The 17,720-nt window shown below is 38.2% G+C and overlaps 1 protein-coding gene and 1 long non-coding RNA gene across 7 annotated transcripts in view; both read left to right on the top strand.

Annotated features, from left to right (window-relative positions):
• Positions 1-3,154: 3,154 nt before the first annotated feature.
• The window catches only part of LOC146453984 (uncharacterized), a 45,958-nt gene continuing 31,392 nt past the window's right edge, over positions 3,155-17,720 (top strand). Inside the window, exons 1-3 of one of the 6 annotated variants that reach the window (XM_085096091.1) lie at positions 3,164-3,306; positions 14,131-14,186; positions 16,109-16,301. In XM_085096091.1, the coding sequence (XP_084952217.1) occupies positions 14,172-14,186; positions 16,109-16,301 (208 nt within the window). In that variant the 5' untranslated portion in view covers positions 3,164-3,306; positions 14,131-14,171. Of the gene's footprint in view, positions 3,362-14,042; positions 14,187-16,108; positions 16,302-17,720 lie in introns of those variants that run through there. The other 5 variants (XM_085096092.1, XM_085096089.1, XM_085096093.1 and 2 more) reach the window with 5 other exon arrangements.
• Positions 3,387-6,109, top strand: LOC146453985 (uncharacterized). The gene is made up of 2 exons (XR_014859396.1): positions 3,387-4,203; positions 4,270-6,109. It is a non-coding gene; the product is annotated as an uncharacterized LOC146453985 (long non-coding RNA).

A 17,720-nucleotide genomic window follows, 5' to 3' on the forward strand; every position in this document is an offset into this window, starting at 1 on the left:
ATCATTATAATTTATATTCATAAGAATCCCGAATCATCGAGTTTGGATTCGAGTTCGAGTTCGAGTTGGACTTGGAGTTAGACCTCGAGTTAGACTTCGAAGTGAAGTTCGAGTGGGAATCGGAGTTGCACTACTATAAAAATAAAAAAAGGAAAATATTTCGTTATTTTTTACTCCTATAAAAATACAAAAAGCAAAATACTTCTTTATTTTCGAGAGCACGCTCTCGAAGCCGGGCTCCCAAACGAAATCGCCACCCCCCCCCCCCCCCCCCCCTCCTTCTTCCCCAAACGCATTATGGCATGTATACGATTATTTTTTTGCAAAATGTAGATACTAAGCATGGTCTATAATAATAATAATAATAATAATAATAATAATAATAATAATAATAATAATAATAATAATAATAATAATAATAATAATAATAATAATAATAATAATAATAATAATAATACAGCGAGTTGGACTTGGAGTTAGACCTCGAGTTAGACTTCGAATTGAAGTTCGAGTGGGAATCGGAGTTGCACTACTATAAAAATAAAAAAAAGGAAAATATTTCGTTATTTTTTACTACTATAAAAATACAAAAAGCAAAATACTTCGTTATTTTCGAGAGCACGCTCTCGAAGCCGGGCTCCCAAACGAAATCGCCACCCCCTCCCCCCCCCCCCCCACCCCTCCTTCTTCCCCAAACGCATTTTGGCATGTATACGATTATTTTTTTGCAAAATGTAGATACTAAGCATGGTCTATAATAATAATAATAATAATAATAATAATAATAATAATAATAATAATAATAATAATAATAATAATAATAATAATAATACAGCCGGATCTCTATTAAGCGGCCACCTATTGGGCGGCCACCCTCCATTAAGCGGCCACTTTCCAAAGTCCCGAATTCTTATTTTGTCAGTAAAGTGCTGTATTCGATACCTCTATTCAACGGCCAACCTCTATTAAGCGACCGCTTAATAGAGGTCCGACTGTAATAATAATAATAATAATAATAATAATAATAATAATAATAATAATAATAATAATAATAATAATAATAATAATAATAATAATAATAATAATAATACAGCCGGATCTCTATTAAGCGGCCACCTATTGGGCGGCCACCCTCCATTAAGCGGCCACTTTCCAAAGTCCCGAATTCTTATTTTGTCAGTAAAGTGCTGTATTCGATACCTCTATTCAACGGCCAACCTCTATTAAGCGACCGCTTAATAGAGGTCCGACTGTAATAATAATAATAATAATAATAATAATAATAATAATAATAATAATAATAATAATAATAATAATAATAATAATAATAAAAATAATAAATGGCGTACAACGAAAGAAAACAGTTTCGACTGTTCAGAAGGTGGCGATACGGGAGTGAAAGTGACGTGACGATACCGTTGGGCGGTTACACACGTTTATCCACAGGTACCCCAAGCTCTATAAGAGATACAGTCTGTGACCTCAATTTAAAAACACCAATGAATTTTCAATAAAATATCCCTATCTGAACTCCGTTGTCTGTTGTCCTTTCTCCTATGTGGTTTTTGGGACGATTGAGCGGGATTTCAGTGAGTCTTAGTTCAATTGATATTGATTTTCTCTCTTGTATGGCGATACAATATAAGTGTTGACTTCATTTCATCATCGATCTAAACAGTCTTCTGGGAGATACTGAATAAACAAATAACGTTTTGTTGTTGGATTTATCTGTCCGTAGCTTTACATGCTTAGACGGACGAGTGGCTTAAGTACAGTCAACTCTCTCATAGCGACCACTTCTCGTAAGTGACCATTTCGTAAACAACCGTTTAAGGACGGTGCCTACTATTGTTACTGCGCGTACGTTCTGCGCATCTCGAGATACTCGGGTTTCTTATGGATGGTGCCTACTAATACAGGGAAATGTTTGCGCGGTTTAAAGCTATACGGAGAAATCAGAACTTAGCAAATGCTTTTGGTATCTCAAAAGAAAATTGGGGGTAACCATGCATTTTTCAGAGATAATTAAGCTTCAATTTAGGAAAAAATCCCATACATGGCTTTAAATTTATGCGCTTTTTAGAGATGTTATTGGTTAATTATCTCTGGAAAATGCATGGTTACCCCCAATTTTCTTTTTGGATTCCAATAGGCCTTGTCAAGATCTGTCTTTCCCGCATAGTCACAAACCGCACAAAAATACTTCGGTATTAGTAGGCACCGTCCTTAAGTACTGTTTGAAGAGCTCTCTCCTAAGTGCAGGATCACATCTCACATTTCTAAAGAGACCGCGACCAGTTTTTAGGCCAAATTTGATAAAAAACTAAACTAGTGAGCAGCACTCCGGAACTCTAGTTGTATAACTTCTTTATTTTCTCCTACGCGTTTCGTGTGGCTAACGCAGACTTCGTCAGGGAGTTTAACAATACAACATGATGTGCCTGTATATATACGTAACTCATGTTGGAGTTTACATTTCGTTAAAACAAACCTAAGGAATTACATAAAGGAATGACAAACCCCGCGGTAATGCGTCTAGGAAACAGGCAGTAGATTCACTGGTAGATTTCGGCAAGATGTGACATACTTTGTGCGTGATATAATTTTGGGGCCCACAGTTTTAGCCCCAATATTATATAACGCACTCGTGCGTGCATAGAAGGAATCAATTAACCGTATGGTTCTAAGTCTGTTCTGTTTCGCAATCTTTCTTTTTAGGGTGATATAACGTGATGTGCAAGCGCATTCTTGCACGTAAATGTTTAAATCATTACCTAGTTACTGCAAGCTCAAAAATCAAAACGACGGACTTTTTGTAGCTCGTCTGCATGTTCATGAACGGCTACAGTCGCTAACAGTTTCAGGCGAATACAAGACTATCGATATATTTATATTCAATTACGATATTTTCAAATTTTACCTCACCTTTGTTACAGTTTCTTTGTTGCGGCTATCCGGTAGAGTTGTGAAATTTTTGATTTCACGCAACGCTTGCGCCTTTGACGCCGGCCCTACTGGCCGGAAAATTCATATTCGCCACTCGTTCGTGCATATGACGAAGAAATCAATTGAGCGCGTCGTTCTTTGGTCTTCTAGATCTGTTCTGTTTTGCAATCCGTCCATTTAACGGGTGATCACGTGATGTACAAATGTATTCTTTTACGTAAATGTTTAAATCATTGCTTAGTTATGAAAAACAGACTGAACTCAGGATCTTATAAAGTAAAGGCATTGTAGCTAAGTTCCTCAAACCATAGCTCTGAGGAACTGAATATAGCAACTGAGTAGACATACGTGGTCCCGTAGGTCTGCAGATTTGAAGATAACGAGAAGTCGGAGCATCCAAATGCATCATTTTACAGTAAGTGAAACCGTTATCAAAAAACTAGAATTTTTTCTGATATAAAATAGCTACAGTCGGTCAAAGTTTCGCGACATGAGAATTTATAAGGGGCACCAACCGATCGTTTTGGTAAATTACCTGTTCGAAAGGCCCTTAAACTCCTACAATTTTCTGAAGAGAATTTTCGCCTCAAGAACTGAAAAAGGTCAGCTATGATTTTCGGAAAGGAAATAAGACCTAAGGTAGGGAAATGGACAAAGATTTCCTGGTAATTTCGAAAAGACTCAAGCTAATGGCGTTCACGACAATGCCCCAACAAGCGAAGAAACTGCCCAAAGCCTTCAGTTTATAAGCAAGCAGTACGATAATCTTCATCGCTTTCAAAAGGCGGCTAAAGAAGAGCTTCATCGCCTTAATTCTCGACTGGCCCAAGTCGAGTCAAAACTTGAGGCAATCGCCAATTCAATCGACGAGCTTGAAGACTGCAGCCATCAATTTAATGTTAAAATAATTGGAGTCAGTCCGGAGCTAAGTGCGACTGAATCTGCTCGCGACTGAATTGGAGCTGATGTGTCAATACTCGATATTGATACTGCCCACCGAGTGCCTAGCAGGAGCGACCGTGGCCCAAAACCGATTATCTGTAAATTTGTGAGGCGCCTCGCAAAGGAACGGGTGATGGAATACCTAATTAAGATGCTAACCACGTTGACCCCTCGGCTATTGGTCTTCCAGAGCAGGCTTCAGTGGCTGCGGTCAGAATCTTCGACCACTTAACGCCAAAAATGTAATCGGTCCTGTATGATGCGAAGAAATTTAAAGAACAACATCATTACCTGTATTGCTGGGCGAAGAACTTTGTGGTGTACTTGAGGAAGGATGGAACGGCCAGACCGGTCAAGATAAAGAGAATAGATGACTTACAGAGCTGATCCACCAAAAAGTATCTTGACAAACTTTCTAGTTTATATGACATGGATTTATTTAGTTTAAACACAGATTCTAATCTTAACCCGGACTATAATTTTGCCTTTCCTAAACCCCGTTGTCAGTATTTTACTCCTCATAGCTTTTCGATGTTTAAGAATACCATGATAAATAATAACGATGCGAGCTTTTCTTTGTCACATAATAACGTTCGAAGCCTATGACGAAATCTTGAGAATTTCCAAATTCACTTGTTAGGCGAGCTTGATTATCATTTTAGTGTGAATTGGAGTGACCGAAACAAAAATAACAAGAACAAATGTACCACTAGACTTCAACCCAAATTTGCCAAACATCGAATTTGATTATGCTCCAACACCTCTATTCTGTTGAGGTGTTGGAATTTACATCAGTTGCAATTTGAACTTTATTGTTCTGGAAAAAACATCATCTGAAGCTTTCCAGGCCTTATGGATTGAAATCCAATTTTCTATCAAATCTAACATTGTCCGTGGAGTTATCTACCAACAGCACAATTCTCCCGAGCAATTTCAAACTTATTTTGACAATACTTTGGAGAAACTAAGTACATATGATAAACCCATACATGTCACTGGAGACTTCAACATAGACCTCCTCAAATCCGAAGCCTGTAACTTTTCTCCCAACTATTTACTAACATTACAAAGCTACTCCTTTGTCCCAACAATTGACAAGCCTACTCGAGTTTATAACAACTCGGCTACCTTGATTGACAACATTTTTGTAAATAGGGTCGAAGGTAAACTTTCCAGAGGAAATATTGTTTCCGAAATCTGGTGATCATAATTTCCAGTTTGCACTTTATCACTCCCCGAAGGAGGATTCCTACCACCAAAAGTGTAAGGTTCGTGACTATTCGCATTTTTCGCAAGCGGCCTTCAATAATGATCTTCTGCAAATTGATTGCGAAACCAGAAATTCTGCTGACAAGTCATTTTCGTGTTCTTATAATAAACTAAATAAACTCGTTGGCAAGCATGCGCCTCTTAAAGCTATCTTAAGAAGGAAAGCTAAACAACTTGCTAAACTATGGATTACACGCGGTTTACGTAAATCTATTAAAATTAAAAATGCATTGTTCAGAGCGGGAAATACGGTGAATTATAAACTCTATAAAAACAACATCTCAAGCTTGGCACGTCTTAGCAAGAAGCTCCACTACATTGTTAACAAAAGACATCAAAAACCCCATGATACTTCCCCTTTAAATCACAGAAGCTTGCTTTAGGTCTTACTTGGCGAGCAGAAAATTAAAAAACGTATACGTCTTTGTTTCCAGCTATTTTTACAACATGTTCCTTAAACCTAAAACGACTTTGGGAATTTTCGACGGAATGTTTGCTAAGATTAAGACAGCTGAGTGTTTGCATCAAATTAAAGTGTCCATTATTTTAGAAAACAAGGATCTGATAGAATCGCCAGCATTTCACAGCACCCGCAACCAACATAGCCATCACACTACATCGTGCACAATCAAAGTGTATTATAACATTGTGCGCGTGCTTCCCACCTAATTTCTATTGGCGTCATCATGGTACATTTCTCAACTTACGAACGGCCGTGCGTCCATAAAATGACGTGTGCAACTTGCAGACAAACTCGATTTTTGTCGCTTAGTTTTAGTTTGTACAAACTAATTCAAAGAAGCAAATTTTCATTGACAATTTCAGATAAAACTTTCTCGTTCAGACCATACCATTGTGGCGCGTTTGTAAACGGCTGATATGAACCTTCGTTTTTAGGTACAGCGCATTGAAAATTTGCAATTAATCACAAATAAAACCTGTTTTCCGAGTACCACTTTTCGATATTTGTAGTCACCTTGTTAAAAAAGAATTGGTTCATGCTTTTAGCTCTGCATATATCGAGTTATGGATGCGCTTGAGAAGTTTGGAGAGCACTCAAGAAAATAGATTTACTTTCGGCTACCTCTCGAGCAACTCTTACGCTTCTTTCGTGCTCTCCAAACTTCCCGTGTGCACCCATAACTCGATATACGCACGCTAAGCATGGACCAATTCTTAAATTCTGGCAAAAAGGTTAAAAAATACGGTCATTGTTTTCTTCGCAACCTTGCTTTTATAACGAGAAAAAAAAATTGCTTAACAATCACTGAAGCTAATCCGGCAATTGTGCTTTGTAATCACTTTTGTGAATGTTGATGAACTCAAAACTGTAAGGGAGTTTGTGTTTCGCGTCAAAGAATTAAAGGATGGGTCAGTCGTTTCAAATTAATTTTGGAGAGCGAAAACATAGATGGCGTTTGCAAGGAAAGCATTTTCTGCTGTCGACGAGTTCAGAATACTGATATGCGCTATCAGATGTTTTGCGTATCAAGAAAAGCTGATCCAATTCAAAGACAATGGTCTGTGTTTAGCGTCGCAAATACGGCCATAAAAGGAGATTTTGAAACAATAGCTTTAGCGCTAAACAAAGGCTTATTAATTCAGGAGGGAAATTCAAACTCGCTGTTATTACAATAGCAAAATTCACGAGGGAAATTCAAAAATAGCCGATGACTGCACGAGTTCGAAATTTGCATATTTGGCTAAAGCGTCGCGTCGCGAGTGAAACCATGATGGTTTTAAAACTAACACCTCTTCTTTAAGAGTCGCGCTAGCAACCGATGCTTTTGTTTTAAGACTAAATGACAACGACCACAATGATCCTTTTCAATCAAACGGTCTAATCAGGCGATTTCTCCAATCCAAAGCGCGAGTTTTCATAAACAAAGCCTTTTCTTTCCTTTCTTTTTTTTACGAGTAACAAGTTAGTTTTGAAATTCACAACTCTTGACCAAGTGAAACCATCGATAAAAGCTTCACTGTTTTTCGGCGTTGTGCTGCGCACTTTTATCAACTGATCAAAATCGTATAAAAAAACTTAGCATTTCCAGGTTTCTTGCTTGGGGTCAATAACAATAATAGTAAACCTTCCGCAACTTCTCCCCTAGTGCCGCTAATTTGACACGACGACAATTTTGTGACGATTTGAAATTCATCTTCGCCGAGTCTCGGAATAATTCCCTAAGCGCAATAAACAACAAAAGGTTTTTGTTTGGACTTGTGAAGACGAATTTGACTCACTACAATGGACCATTTCTTGATACTTGTAGCAAAAAAAAAAAAAAAAAAAAAACTGAAAAAAAGAAATAAAAAAAAAAACCCGGAAAATTAATGCAGAACTTTGATCATCGTCATCGTCTATTTTCCATACTCGCTCCTTTCTCTTACCGAATCAGGCTACACACTGTATCGAAAGTGAAAGTGAAAGTTAACACGTTGGGGAATTTTTAGTTGTTTATCGTAGATAATGGTTGTGGTCTCATCAAAGAGTTTTAACTCTTTAAGTAATACTTAAAAGTGTTTATATCAGATTCTGTCTGTAATTTCCGGCCTTATTTAAGGATCATGACTTACAAACGACAATGGACTGATGGAATCCACCCACGTCCAATACTGTCGCACAGATACTAAGTTACTAACCAACATGTTCCGGTTGAATATGGGGGCGTGCATCTCATTATTTGTTGCGTAAGATTCGTGCGGCCGTCGTCCTTTCTCACGGAGCGTCATTTATGGTTGAAAAAACCAGTGTGCGAGTGTTACAAGTATGTCTATGCCTCGTACTTTAGTGTGGGACCACAAAATGGATGTTCTTTCACGAATAATACGATCTCTTTATAGTTTTTAATAGACCTGCAAAGCACAGTGTGACACGGGAAAACAGACAAAATATGCAACTCAGCACAATTTGTAATTAAAGAAATGGCGAATACAAGCACGACTATGCCTCGTACTTTAGTAAACGTTCTTTCAGAAATAATACAATTCCTTTACGGTCTCAAAAGACTAAGAAGCTTATTGTTCCAGATCGTAAGCGAGTGTTTTCTCGGGAAATCATGCAACATAGCACAATCTGTAAAACAAAGAAACAACCAATTCAAGTATGACTATGCCTCGTACTTTAGTGTGTGACCACAAAATAAACGCTCTTTCACGAATAAGTAGAACTAGCGAAACAGAGTATTAACTAAACAAACCAAAAACGCAAACAAACGCGCAAGCGAAAGCCGGAACGAGCGGTCCGACAACCGGACAACCAGTACAAGAAAAACAACAGTCAGCAAGCTGATTGAAGAAAGCCGCAAAATTTTATACTTTTCACAGTCTCCTTATTTTTTCGTGGGATTTTTGAGACTGGTACGCTTTGATGGAACTGGCGCCATATGAAAGCGAGAGCGATCTGGGGAGAGTGTCTAGACTACCGAGGGGAGCGGGAGTGGGTGTTAGTTGTGTGAGGGAAGGGTCTCACTGCCGCCCAACTTCGCTACCCTCCCCTCGGTAGTTGAGACACTGTCTCCAGATCGCGCTAGCTTTTAAAAACCAAGATGGCGGCAACTCCATCGAAGCGTACCAGTCTCGAGAATCCAACGGGAAAATAGGGGGACTGTGAACAGTCTACAAAAGTTGAACGCTCAGATATCGTCAAAGTCACAAGCCACAGAGGCGTACAGTCCCTCGACGACTACGATGAAGCCGACGGGGAAGAGCAACGATGACCCCCTCTTTCATATTTTAAAGTATATTTATTATTAGCAATGGTTACAAACATTTCGTTAAAACACACCTAAGGAATTACATATAGGAAAAACAAATCCTGAGGTAATGCGTCTAGGAAACAGGCAGTAGACAGGGGCACCAAACGACAATTTTCTCTCAGATCCTTTGAAACGTTATTTTAGGCGATCTGGAGTGGCTTTGAAGCTCTATGGGTTCATTTTAGGCAGCGCTAAAACATTTTTATCTGTTCGGTCATTCTAGGGGAACTTGAGTCTTTTCGAAATTAGTAGGGCATTTTTGACCATTTGCCGAAAACCTTAGGTCTTTTTCCTTTCCGAAAATCTTAGCTGACCTTATTTCGGTACCCGAAACAACATTTTTATCAATCTGAAAACACTAGGCCTTAAATTTCCCATATCACGAGAGTTCGAAGTGAAAATTCCTTTTAGAAAATTGTAGGGTATTAAGGGCCTTCCGAATAGATAATTTACCGAAACGATTCGTTGGGTGCCCCTTAGTAGATTCACTGGTAGATTTCGGTAAGGTGTGACATACTTGTTGTGCGTGATATTATATTACGCACAAGGTGTGTGACATACTTTAAGTGTGATATAATTTTGGGGCCTACAGTTTTAGCCCCAATATATCACGCACAAAGTATGTCACACCTTGCCGAAATCTATTGCCTGTTTTCTAGACGCATCACCGCGGGGTTTGTCTTTCCTATATGCAATTCCGTAGGTGTGTTTTAAAGAAATGTTAACTCTAGCTTGAGTTTATACTGGCACATCATGTTGTATTGTTTAACTCTTTGACGAAATGTGCGTTAGTCACACGAAACGCGTAGGAGAAAATAAAGAAGTTATACAACTACAGTTTGGAGAGTGCTGCTTACTAGTTTAGTTTTTATTAAATATCATTAAATTTTTAATAAACTGTCGTAAACAACCGTTTTGTTGCTCAGTTAAATACTGTTTAAGACCTCTCTCCTAAGCGACAACCACTCACATTTCTTAAGGGACCGCGACCACATTTTAGGTCAGAAATTCTTTTCAGGTCACATATTCTTTTATTTTCTGTTTCCGATAAGCGACCACCCAACATAGGTTGTGTTTTCACTGGGACAATTTTAGCGAGATAAATCCGGAAAAGTCCGGAAATACAGCGAAAACAGTTCGTCTTTTGTTTAGCGAGTTAAAAATGCAAGCTGCTTTCACGAGAGAAAACAAGAGATTATCTCGCCTTTAAGACCGGAAAATCACGCAGAGTTACACTACCTCGCCAGATGGTATAACTTGTCCTGGTTAAGGTTACCCAGGACCTTCAGAGGTGTCTCGCGTTTAAGCGATGTAGCGCGTCCAGTTTAACTGTAGATACCTAAACCCCTACATCAAATTAAAACTTATAGAGCTGACTATCAAACCATACCAAGAATTTTGAAATAAAATAAATTGTCGAATTTTTCACGACCTCTAATTGCGAGCGTCCGCATCACCTTTTTAAAGCTACAAGTCAAAGTAAATTTTGTTTTTTGCTAACTTAATTTGCTCCTCAGTTTCCTGACCCAAAGCGCTAGAAAAACGTGTCTGCGTTTTGCCATTTTCAATCGCAGTGAAAAGTTAAAGAGCATTTTCGAAATAGGATAAAAAAAATGTGGAGTAATCGTACAAAAATCACTCTCGAAGAAAAAATATTTCGAAAGAAAAAATTCGCAGACACGTTTTTGTTGTTTATATGTTAAACTAGCTACTGTCCAAATTGAAGACAAACGAACAAATTCCTTTTGAGTTTTAGCTTTTTGAAGTGGCTCCTCCAAGTGAAAAAATTTATTCGAGAAAACAGCGCTAAAAATTCGGCAATTTAATTTATTTCAAAATTCTTGGTTTAGTTGGATAGCCAGCTCCATAAGCTTTAATCCGATATAAGGATTTATGTATCTACAGTTTAAACCGGACGCGCTACATCGCTTGGACGCGAGACACCTCTGAAGACACCTCTGAAGGTTCCAGGTAATCGGCTTAATACTGCAGCCAATCACATTGCACGTAGTGACAGCCGCCTGTCAAGTAATTTGGCAATATTATTTACTAGCCGCTAGTTTCCTGTTTCAGTTCGCCTCGTGGTTCACTTTGCGAAACAGAAAAACGACAGATGACTTGAACAATACCTCAAAACCAAAACTGTGGTGTTGCCGGATAAGCCCAGATTACAGTGGCTCATAAGGGACACATCGATTTTTTTCGTCGCAGGTTGGTAAGTTGCGATCGCAACTTTATTAACTTGCGATCCCAACTTACTAATTAACATGTTTGGTTAGACAAGTCAGTGGACATGCGTATGCGTGTTGACTCTTGATCAGTGGGAAAAGATGGTTGGTAACTACATCCGTGAGCGTTTCTTTTTGACCACTCTCTTCGTTTTACTGAACTTTTCAGATGGCTGGGCTCTTCCAGATTATCTACCAACCGTAAGGAATATAGATGGCAACCATGAACGAAATTATTTGATCGAACAGTATTTTTGCCTTGGTTTTAACTTCCCCGAGATTATGTCTGTTCTGCTGTTGTGTCACGACGTTCGCTTAAGTCTACGTCAACTGAGAAGGATTCTTAGGTCTCGAGGGCTTCGACGAAGAAGGAATCAGTCTAGAATTGAAAGGGTAGTTAATGCAATAGACCAAAAGTTGCAGAGTAGTGGAAGTTGCATTGGCTATCGACAAATAATCTGATTGCAAATATTTTATCAGATGTCAAATTTACAGAAAGGTCATCGGCATTGAAGCAAAAAGACAACACCCCAAACAAATATTGCCTTTTGTAACACAATATCAACCATCAGTGCCCAACCTCAAACAACTTCTTAGTGGGAAAATGGCACTTAATACAAAACCAGCCTTTCCTACTAGAAATCTTCAAAGAGCCACCACTAATTTCCTTTAAAAAAAAAAAAAAAAAAAAACGAAAATCTCTTAATGACATGCTTGTCAGAGCAAAAATATAAAGAGGTTACACATCAAAAATGTTTCCATTGTTAGAAATCGTGGAGGCCTGTCACTCTTTGCTATCTCCTACCGCCATCTTTATGGGTTTACGCACGTGCAACGGTGACCTCATCGTCAGCTTTTAACTTGCGATCGCAAGTTATTAAGTTTCGATCGCAAGTTAATAAGTTGCGATCTCAACTTATTAACTTGCGGTCGCAAGTTAGTGAGTTGCGATCGCAAGTTAATAAAATGCGATCGCTAGTTAGTAAGTTGCGATCGCGAGTTATAAGTTGCGATCGCAAGTTATTAAGTTGCGACGAAAAACATCGATGTGTCCCTTATGAACCACCGTACCAGAGGCCTTGCACTTACGGCTAGGAATGTTTTTTTGCCGTTGGACAACATTTCGTCGCATCCTCCTCATCTGTACAGACGTTAACCGCATCCTCTAAGAGAAACTCCCTCTTTTTGGCATAAATATAATGAGGATCAACATAAAAGAAGTTATTAAAAGCGGTTCGTCTGCTGCCATTTTTAAAAGTTGTCCGCCTTTGTGATTTGAATATTTAATTTAGCGGCTCAAATTCCGAGTTAAATTGCACAATGAAAACAGATACCATGTTTAACTAGTTAATGTCAGTGTGTAAACAACCACCAAGAAAGAATGTTCAGCCAATAAATTGGCCTAGTGAAAACACAACCATAACTACGTATGATCGTTAGTAAATCATTGCTCAGAAGTGACAAAAGTTCAATTTTTAATGACGCTACCCCGGACTGCTGAGAGATGATAACAGTTTACAGACAGAGAAGATGGCTATAATTAGATCTGTAGGTAAACAGGAATTGTTACAGTAATTTGTTCCAAAATGTTATACAAAGTTTCATCAGAAGAATGAATAGATGTGAAAAAATCAAATAAATCAGTTTCTATTTGCCTAATTTTAGCTGGTAAGGTAATATTATGTAATTAACTAATCAATCCAGTAGTAGGTTTATTTTGTTGATCTTTCCCATAAGCGGTCACCTCCCGTAAGAGACCACTTTGCCGTGCCTCAAGGGTAAACGCTTGCGAGAGAGTTGACTGTATTAAACTACAGTAGGTCAGAATTTTTATTACCCGAAAGCGGGAGTATAACCTGGCGGTTAGTTGTCTTTTCTGTGCATTTATAATTTTGAATTTTCTGCGTGGCTAATAACCGCGGGTTTTTTGTCATCCACACACTTTCAATAGCTCTCACCAGTTCGAAACTTAACACTTGCGAGTGACTCACATTCATTTTGAGGGGGCTATACATAGAGAAGCTTGGCGGTTCGCAAGTCAAATAGACTGACTAGTTTTATTCAAACAGCTCAGCGGCTCGCCAGTCAAATTGAGCTTGTTGATACAACTAGCTAAGAACGTGATTGAACAAAGCGTCGGGTTTTTACCCGTCTGTTGAAATAATACAAGCGGCAGTGGTCCCTTGTGAGAAAACGATCGTCGCACGAAAGGAAGAAAGAGACGTAGGTGATTTTTACGGATGATTTCTGCTGATTGATAACGGAAATCGGTGAAAATCGATAGATGGATTTCGTGTGTCAAATCGATATTATCGATTTTTTATGAAGTCCAACTCGAAGTCTAATTCGAACTCTAACTCGAACTCGAACTCGGCCAAACTCGATGATTCCCTACTTCGTACTTGTGATATTTTCAAACTTTACCTCACCTTTGTTACAGTTTCTTTGTTGCGGCTATCCAGTAGAGTTCTGGAATTTTCGTTTTCACTCAAGGTCTTAAGTCCGCCCGTTTAACCTCTAAATCCGGTACTTTCAAATACTACCGAAAACCGTGACGGTTGGAACCAAAACTGAAGTTGTTGCCGTTAGTTCTGTCTAGTTCGTGGTTTGACTTTGGAACCTCAACAGAGTGATAACTCTTCCCTGAGAGAGAGTTGAGCGTTTGACATTTTGATTTTTGAGCTTATAGTTTCCCTCGAAAGTTGAAAGTTTCTTAAAAAGTTGGAAATAAAAGGGGTCTAAAAGCCGCCCCCCGCCCACTCGGGTTCTAGATCTGTCCTTTTTTTCCGTTCCGTTCTTTTAGGGTGATATAATGTTATGTGCGAGATCATCACGCCTTTCGCGTAAATGTTTAAAGCATTACTTAATAGTTACGAAAAATAGACTGAACTCAGAATCTTATAAAAGCAGAGGCATTGTTGTTAAGTTCCCCAAACCATAGCTCTGAGGAACTGAAGATAACAAGAGAATATATATACCCGGTCCCGGAGGTCTGAAGATTTGAAGATAACGAGAAGTCGGAGTCATCCAAATGTATCATTTTACAGTAAGTGAAATCGTTATCAAAAATTTTTTTTCTGATATACAAGAGCTACAGTCGGTCAAAGTTTCGCGATATGGGCATTTATCAGGGGCACCAACAGATCGTTTCGGTAAATTACCTGTTCGAAAGGCCCTTAAACTCCTACAATTTTCTGAAGAGAATTTTCACTTCGAACTTTCGTGATATGGGAAATTTAAGGCCTAGTGTTTTCCGATTGATAAAAATGTCGTTCCGGGTGCCGAAAAAAGGTCAGCTAAGATTTTCGGGAATGAAATAAGATCTAAGGTTTTCGGCAAATGGACAAAGACACCTACTAATTTTGAAAAGCCTCAAGCTCCCCTAGAATGACCGAACAGATAAAAATATTATAGCACGGCCTAAAAGAGTTTTAAAGGCACTCCAGATAGCCTAAAATAGCGTTTCAAAGGATCTGAGAGAAAGCTGTCGTTGGGTGCCCCTGATTTATTTCCTGTGGGTACTGATAAAGAGCGAACATTCAAGTTTATATGCGATTTCGTGAAATAAATGCAAATCAGAAATTAAAAAAGGTACATTCTCTAAAAATTTAAGCTGCTTAAATATTCAAATAAAACTATAAAAATTGGTAAATTGTAGTATAGCACTTGAGTTATTTGCTAAGGTTTTTTTGTTGGGTACTAAACTTAAGAGGGAGGGGAAGTTAGCAGCAAGTACTAAACTGAAGGACGCAGGTATCATTTTAAGAAAACAGTGGTTATTTCAATGTGAATAGTTTCGGTCGTTAAAATTACTCAAAAAATTGTAAGGCTGAGCGTATTTCGCTGATGGGAATAGACAAAACCCTGACTCGTCATACTCTATCGCTGATATTGATCAAAACTAAAAACACCGATAAAAACGAAAACGAAACCGGTTTCGAAATGGGTGAAGCAGAGCGGCCAAGGGAATTTGCCAAAGAATCTTTCATTTAAATTTGAAATATAAAAAGAAAGAAAGAAAAATTGACACTGTGTTTTACCCTTAGAATCCCGATTAGTATAACTGTATGAAATGAGAAATAAAAGTCAAAAGGACTTACTGCAAAGAAACAATATATTGTCGTGTCTATCTAAATTAATATGTTTCATATTTACTGCGGGTTTGAAGAGCTTTTGTGCACAGGTCGGCGCATTGATTATTCTGGCTGATTTTGTTCATCGTGAGCGCTTTGTACTTAAAACATCCAGAACCTAGTTTTATCGACTTTAGGTTTTGAAAGATGCCATCCGACCTGATTCCATCCTCTTGTGTAGTAATGACTTCAGCACCCAGTTTTGTAACTTTTTAAGTCTCTCGGCCAACGTCACTGGCATATGTCTCATAAAATACGAACCACAATAGTCAAACCATGGTTGAAGTAGCCCATTGTAAACTGTTATACATGTTTCCTTGGGAAGAAAATCCCTTTTTTGACGGAGACCTCCTAAAGCTGAAGGCAGACAGGCAGACAGACAAACAAAGAGGAGGAAGAAACAAAGAGCGTTCAAATGCAGAAAGCCTAAAAGGACTTGCTCATTATTAATGATACTTTATTCCAATTATTTTCGTTTCTCTTTGTTTTTTGTTTTCCCTCTGCTATATATTTCTATTTTTTTTTTCTATTCTACTTAGCTACTTTTCTTATCAATTTACTTCCTTTAAAGGGGAACAGTATTAGTTTTACTCGAGGTGCCCCTCTACTCTCCTCACCCCTATTTGAATTGTATTTATGAGCTGCGTGTTAATCTATGTTCTTTAATATACCTCCAACTTTTGTATTTAGCACTTATCTAACAGTAAAGTGGAGAGTATAAATAAAAAAAAAAAAATGTCAAATGTCAAATATATCAAAACGTTTAGAGCGACTGAAGTAAACGGGCATTAAAAGTGATATCGAACAGAAGTTTTTCTTTTTTTTTCTTTTTCAGGTAGCTGTGGTATTCCTGGCCTGTGTAGGAGTCACGTCAAGTTTAAGAGTCTTCACTCTTAGTTCCGTTTACAGACATGAAAAGGAATGCAGCACCAATCTTGTTAGTATAAACATTCACAACTGTACAAACTCTTCCGGAAGGCGTCAATGTTCACTGAATTGGGGAGGCGATACTAAAATGAATTCAACGCGTAAGTATAGAATTAAGACAACGAATAACTAAATAGTAAGTTACTATCAGTTATACATTTCTCATAATAAGGTCAACTCCCATTACAAATGGCCTAAGAAGTGAATGCCTTTTTTGTTCAATCTCAAAAGTAAGACTCGTACAAAGATTACAAAGTCTTACTTACTGGGTCAAGTGTTGATGGAAGAAAGATCCTGTCCCTCGCTAAAGACCTTTAAAGCAGGCATACGCAAGGGTGACCTTAGGTTTCTTAAAGTTGGATAAAGTGACTGTCGCCTTACAATTTTCAATTGCGTCTATTAGTTTCAACTACGTCTCTTAGTTATGTATATCAATTAATTTTATAAGTAAGCAAGTAAGTTACTTTATTCTTGAGTCGAATTAAAACTTTAACTAAGGGAAAGAATCTCTCTACTAATTGACAGCTACTCCTATTACTAAGGTAAGATACAAAATGTTGTAGAATTATATGCTTGAGTTAATTTAAATCATCGTTAAATTATAAACGTGTACATGATTATCCTTCGCCTTTTTTTCCCAAAAGCATAGGTGCTTAGGCCAAGGCTGCAAAACAGACTAATTAATTGGAAATCGCAAATTCGGCCCAAAAGCCCTATTCGCAAGGAGCAAAGCTCCAAAACCATGGATATCTGAGCGCGAGCTGCACACCCGTCGTTTGACTGAGAGCGCGTCAGTTCGTGCGATTGACCTGGCAACGCCAAAGGTCGGACTGCTTTGCAGTCTAGATGTCGCCGTCCTCGTCTATTTCAACAGCAAAAGTGTTCATTTAAATAACATTTTTTAGCACGTTTTTTTTTTTAGTTTTTCACTTAGGCTTGCTGGATTTGGAATGATTAATATAATCATACCAAGCAAATCCAACACTAAAGCGCGAGTGGAAAAATTGTTTTGTTAAAAATAACTGTGAAATAGTGCTAGCTCTTGTGATGCTTCGTGTTAAGGTCATTCCCCTGTTTTGCAGCGCGCAACTCTACTGCGCACAATGGCAAAATAAGAAATTTACGCTCATTTCTAGCTGACTACTGAGTATCACTCAATCTGACTTGCATCTAACAACAAAATTCTTAATTTGCATTTTGCGCGGAAATTAAGGTGTTTTCATAAGACTCGCCCCAGTCCCTTCGCGGAGAAACCAGTTTTGAAGCTCGATTTACCACTGCTTTGTGAAATATCTGCAAAACCAACCCGGTGAACTAATCCTAACCCTAACCCTATTTTCTCTTTTCAGATTTCTAACCGCAATATCGTTTACTAACTACCGTGAAAATTTAAGGAAAATCCTAGTGTTAGAAATATCAAATTTTGCACCTAATATCTAGGCAATGGACATTTTGGTCTAGCTTCAGAAGTAAGGAATTAGATTATTTTGTTGAATATCTCAGTAGTACTGGTTAGGAAT

Source organism: Pavona decussata, unplaced genomic scaffold (assembly GCF_977016875.1).
Source record: "Pavona decussata unplaced genomic scaffold, jaPavDecu1.1 SCAFFOLD_321, whole genome shotgun sequence".
NCBI lineage: Eukaryota > Metazoa > Cnidaria > Anthozoa > Scleractinia > Agariciidae > Pavona > Pavona decussata.